Source organism: Cebus imitator, unplaced genomic scaffold (genome assembly GCF_001604975.1).
Source record: "Cebus imitator isolate Cc_AM_T3 unplaced genomic scaffold, Cebus_imitator-1.0 Scaffold32, whole genome shotgun sequence".
Classification (NCBI taxonomy): domain Eukaryota; kingdom Metazoa; phylum Chordata; class Mammalia; order Primates; family Cebidae; genus Cebus; species Cebus imitator.
Window position 1 is genome coordinate 10,276,106 of NW_016107347.1, and position 6,041 is coordinate 10,282,146.

The following is a 6,041-nucleotide window of genomic DNA, read 5'->3' on the forward strand; positions in this document are numbered from 1 at the left end:
TCACCATGTTGACCAGGATGGTCTCGATCTCTTGACCTCGTGATCCACCCGCCTCGGCCTCCCAAAGTGCTGGGATTACAGGCTTGAGCCACCGTGCCCGGCCCGTGTGAACTTGTTTTTATACGTAATTATTTATCTGTTCACTTCTTTTGATTCACTCCTAGAATTTTTTCAACCCCACTTAAACATTGTTTAGATATAGATGGTTTTGGTAAAGTGCTTTTCTGTTTTTCTTTTTGAAATTAAGGAGAAACATGGCGGCTATCCTTCTCTCACATTGAAAAGGAAATTTTGAGCAATCATGGAAAATCTAAAACGTGCTGTGAAAAGAAAGAAATGAAATGTTGCAGGTAACAGCCTTATTTTGTTAGATGACAGATTATCTATACTATGCTTAATTCTTTGTTGACTCCATACCTCAAACCTGAAGAACAGAGCTGGGTTGGGTCTGGGGATCAGGGAAGGATTCGGTTGACCTGGGGAGAGTGAGTATGAAACCAGAGAAGCTAGATCCAAAGGGCCAAGGAAAGGGTGTTGTTAGAAGGCAAGGCCAGGGAGTAGCAGTTCTGAACCCTGGATCACATGAATGTGTTTTTGTATAGATGTATCAGTAGCACCGAGTGAGAGGGTATGACCTCTAGCCATACAATTCAATGGATCATAGTATTTTACTTGTTTAAAGGTAATGAATATTAATATCATATAATTGGAGGCCAAAGGATCACTCTTATTGGATACTGGGCTTGCTTTGGGATAGTTGGGTTGTGTTCATGGCTAGGGGTTGACTGGCCAAACTGAAAACAACACTAACTGAGCAATCGATTCTTTTTTTTGAGACACAGTCTCATTCTGTTGCCAGGCTGGAGTTCAGTGGGGCGATCTCGACTTACTGCAACCTCTGCCTCCCGGGTTTAAGCGATTCTCCTGCCTCAGCCTCCTGAGTAGCTGGGACTATAGGTGCATGCCACCAAGCCCAGCTATTTTTTGTATTTTAGTAGAGATAGGGTTGCACCATGTTGGCCTGGATGATCTCCATCTCTTAACTTCATAATCCACTCCCCTCAGCCTCCCAAAGTGCTGGGATTACAGACTTTCACTCTGCCACCCAGACAGGAATGCATTGACCCAATCACGGTTCACCACGGTCTCAATCTCCTGGGCTCAAGCAATCATTCTACTAGCCCCCAAGTAGATGAGACTACAGGTGTATGCCACCATGCTCAGCTAATTAAAAAAAAAAAAATTTGCAGAGGGTCTGTTGGCTCACACCTGTAATTTCAGCCTAGCAACATGGTGAGGCTCCTGCCTCCACAAAAAATTTAAAAATTAGCCAGGCAGGCCTGTGCGGTGGCTTATGCCTGTAATCCCAGCACTTTGGGAGGCCGAGGTGGGCGGATCACGAGGTCAGAAGTTCAAGACCAGCCTGGCCAGCATGGTAAAACCCCATCTCTACTAAAGATACAAAAAATTAGCTGGGCGTGGTGTTGCGTACCTCTAATCCCAGTTTCTCAGAAGGCTGAGGCAGGAGAATTGCTTGAACCTGGGAGGCGAAGGTTGCAGTGAGCTGAGATTGCACCATTGCACTCCAGCTTGGCTGACGAGGCAAGACTCCTTCTCAGAAAAAAAAAAATTAGCCGGGCATGGTGACTGGTGCCTGTGACATCTTATTGGAAGACTGAAGTGGGAGAATCGCTTGAGCCCAGGAAATCAAGGCTGCAGTGAGCCATGATTGTGCCACTGCACTCCAGCCTGGGTGATATAGTGACACCCTGTCTCAAAAAAGATTTATTTTTTATTGGTAGAGATGGTGGTCTCCCTTTGTTGCCCAGGCAGGCTGGTCTCTTAACACCTGGGTTCAAGAAATCTTCCCGCCCTGGCCTCCCAAATTGTTGGGATTACAGGCATGAGACACTGTACCCTACCATTTTTTTTCATAATAGCATATACACCATAAAAAGCTAAGATTGAAAAAGAATTGTTAATTTGAGTTTCTAAAGTTGGCCAGTATTGTCCAGGCATGGTGGCTTATGCTTGTGATCTCAGCACTTTGGTAGGCTGAGGCAGGTTAGGAGTTCTAGACCAGCCTGGCCAACATGGCGAAACCCCATCTCTACTAAAAATACAATTAGCCAAGCACAGTGGGGCATGCCTGTAATCAAGCTCCTTGGGAGGCTAAGGCAAGAGAATCACTGGAACCTGGAAGATGGAGGTTGCAGTGAGCTGAGATCATGGCACTAAACTCCAGCCTGGGTGACAGAGACTTGGTCTTAATAAAAAGAAAAAAGAAATATTGTTGATAAGGTTAAATAGTTTCATACATAATAAATTTTGTCAACTACTAAATAACTAGATGAAATAGTAGATTATCTGTGGTACCCCTAATAATATAAATAATTATGTGATACAATTAGTGGATTTAAAAAAAAAGAAAAATAATGTAAATATTTTCAGTTCAATAAAGTAAAATGTCATAAAAATTAAAACAAGATTTTTGTAGGTACTGAATAACTGGACGAATAGTATAAATATCTACTTAGGAGGCTGAGGTGGTGTTGCAGGAGCTGAGGTGGTGTTGCAGGCCGTGGGAAACAGATTTCTCGGACACCGAATATTGGAGGAAGGAGTTTATTCGGCCGGGAGCCAGTTGGCATATTTGCCTAATATCCAAGCTCCCCTAACAAAGGAAGGTTCCTTCTTTATATAGGCTTATACTTTAGATGTTACACGTGGAAGAATCTTAGGTTTATAGCTTAACATATGAAAAGGGTCTGTGTTTACAGTGTTAGGAATTACATATGAAAAGGGTTTCAGTTTACAGTCTCAGGAATTACATATGAAAAGGGTTTCAGTTTACCATCTTAGGAATGAAAAGGGGAAGTTTACAGTTTTAGGAATGAATGAAAAAAAAAGGAAGTTGATCTGAGATGCCTGGGTCTCCCTCTTCAGTGGGAGGACTGTTTGAGGGGAATGTCGGGAGGACAGAGGTTGCAGTGAGCCGAGATTGTATCTCTGCACCCCAGGCTGGGTGACAGAGCAAGACCCTGTTTAAAATAAATAAATAAATAAATAGCTGGGCCTGGTGGGTGTTGGGTACCAGCCCCAACCCTGTACGTGAGTGCCCTTAGTCCTGGCGGTGACGAGGGATTGAGAAAAGGAAGAAAAGACAGAAATACGAGAGTAGAACTTATAGCATGGGTCCAGGGGACCACCGCAAGCATGGAAAGCACGTTGGCCCCGAGCTCTGGGCTCCATACACTTTTATTATGTGCACAATCTCATTGATCTCATGGGTGTGGAAGGGAAGGGTGAAGGGGTAGGTAAGATAGCGGGTGGGAGAGCACTTGAGATCCTTCTAAGACATGCTAAACTAGTGCTCTGAGCATGTAACAGCAATTGAGATCCTTCTAAGACATGCTAAACTAGTACTCTGAGTTCATCACTGATTGTTATCAGGGTGCGGCTGCATCAGAAGTATAGCAGATGAGGAGCCACCTGGTCAGACCACACCCAATGTATCAAGGGGCTTTTATCTCCCGAGCACTGAGGACATAGAGCAATTAAAATCACTCCTTGTTCAGAGAACCTAGGCAGAGCCTGAGGCGTTCCGTGATCTCTTCCCTGCAAGGCTTTTCACCTCCTTGCCAGCTCCCATCTGCAAAGACCCTCCCAGATCTTGTGAGCAGAGGTCACCTCCCTTCTCAGAGATCTTTGCATAAGCCCTCTTTACAAGGCCCTCCTGCAGTCTCCATGTTGAGAAGGCATTCGTGGGACAAGAGCAGTATTACCTGCTCTGCAACCACCCCGAGGTGTTCCTCGGTGTTACTGTGCTCTCGGATGGTCTTTACCTTAGGCCTACTGTTGCCGCCTGATTTCTCATTAACTGCACCAATAATATAGTTTAGTTCAGTGTATGAACTTAAGTGTACTCTGAGCCAAGCAAGCTTAGAATTATTTAGATAGAATTAACATAGGTCTCCCCTTGGCCATCTTGACCTACAGTGGGTCACGCCTGTAACCCTAGCACTCTGGGAAGGCTGAGGTGGGCGGATCAGGAGCTCGAGACCATCCTGGCTAACACGGTCAAACCCCATCTCTACTAAAAATATGAAAAATTTTTAGTGGCACTTGCCTGTAGTCCCACCTACTTAGGAGCCTGAGGCAGGAGAATCACTTGAACCCAAGAGGCAGAGGTTGCAGTTAGCCGAGATGGTCCCACTGCACTCCAGACTGGATGACAGAGTGAGAATCTGTCTCAAAAAGTATAAATATCTGTTAGCTTCATACAGTTGAAGAAATTGAGAATAAAATATTTAAGCTAAGAATGGGAAAGTGAGCAAAAATATGTTTTTTGTTAAAACTCCTGCTTTGAATGAAGAGACCACCCCCACCCCCACCCCCGCCAAACAGGCTTTGTGTTAGCAACATGGCTGTTTATTCACCTGGGTACAGGTGGGCTGAGGCCGAAAAGGGCGTTAACAAAGGGTCGTGGGATAGGCGTTGGTTTTATAGGTTGGGGCAAATCTTTTGACGGGGGGAGCAGGGGTGTTACAGAGTAAGATCAGTTACAGTGGTGGGGGTAGGGGCAAGGAGTATACAATAGCTTAAGTTTAGTTACAGTGGCAGTGCGCTTAGGCGTTAAGAGTAGTTAAGATGGTAGAGTGGGGCTGAGGGATATTTACAGAGCAACAATAGTTAAGATGGCAGGGTAGGGGGAGGAGTATTCACATTACCATCATCACAGTTAAGATGGCAGGGTGGGGTGAGAAGCTTAATGTCTAGGGGAAGCTCAGCTGGGCCATCAGGGATAATGGCAAACTGGGGTGGGGGATTGGGGCTGTTAGGGGGGATGTGATTAGCCGAAGCAGACAGAACTTCAGACTTTCTGGGTCGGGGCTTGCATATGGAGGCCTGACATTTTTGAAACTTCAAACCATATATTTGAAAACAATCAGATTTTAGTGTGACTGCAATTATGTTTCTATTTAATTTAATTTTATTTTATTTTATTTTATTTTATTTTTCTGAGACAAGAGTTTTGCTCTTGTTGCCCAGGCTGGAGTGCAATGGCATGATCTTGGCTCACTGCAACCTCTACCTCCTGACTTCAAGCAATTCTCCTGCCTCAGCCTCCTGAGTAGCTGGGATTACAGGCATGCATCATCACACCTGGCTAATTTTGTATTTTTAGTAGAGAGGGAGTCTCACCATGTTGGTCAGGCTGGTCTCAAACTCCTGACCTTAAGTGATCTGCCTGCCTTGGCCTCCAAAGCGCTGGGATCACAGGCGTGAGTCACCCCGCCCGGCCTATATTTATGTTATTATGTATCTTTATTGTTTATGTTTTTCCTATGAGATGTCTAAAATATTTTGTTAAATGTAAATAACTAAAAATAAGTGTTCTCTTTTTTTATTCAACAGGAAAGATTGTTTAAAACTGATGAAATACCTTTTAGAACGGCTGAAAGAAAAGTTTAAAAGTGAAAAACATATGGATAAATTCTGTTCTTATCATGTGAAAACTGCTTTCTTTCATGTATGTACCGAGAACCCTCAAGACAGTCAGTGGGACCCCAAAGACCTGGAGCTCTGCTTTGATAACTGCCTGACATACTTTCTTCAGTGCCTCAGGACAGAAAAACTTGAAAATTATTTTATTCCTGCATTCAATTTATTCTCTAGCAACTTAATTGACAAAAAAAGTAAAGAATTTCTGTCAAAGCAAATTGAATATGAAAGAAAAAATGAGTTTCCAGTTTTTGATGAATTTTGAGATTCTCTGTTTAGAAAGAATTTGAGTGACTCTCAATCCTGGAGAATACCAAAAAAATTTTAAAAGAGGCCAGGCAAGGTGGCTCCGGCCTGTAATCCCAGCACTTTGGGAGACTAAGGCAGGCAGATCACTTGAGGTCAGGAGTTTGGGACCAGCCTAACCAACATGGTGAAACTTGCACTCCATCCTGGGTGACAGAATGGGACTCTGTCTCAAAAAAAAAAAAAAATTAATTAAAAAAAGGAAAATTAGGAAATTATTAAAACTTTTT

General features: G+C 43.6%; 1 protein-coding gene across 2 annotated transcripts in view; it reads left to right on the top strand.

Moving 5' to 3' along the window:
- The window catches only part of CGAS (cyclic GMP-AMP synthase), a 35,969-nt gene extending 30,087 nt beyond the window's left edge, over positions 1-5,882 (top strand). Inside the window, exons 4-5 of one of the 2 annotated variants that reach the window (XM_017524346.2) lie at positions 248-350; positions 5,419-5,882. In XM_017524346.2, coding sequence (XP_017379835.1) covers positions 248-350; positions 5,419-5,770 — 455 coding nt within the window. In that variant the 3' untranslated portion in view covers positions 5,771-5,882. The remainder of the gene's footprint in view (positions 1-247; positions 351-5,418) is intronic. The other variant, XM_017524347.2, reaches the window with a different exon arrangement.
- Positions 5,883-6,041: the final 159 nt, after the last annotated feature.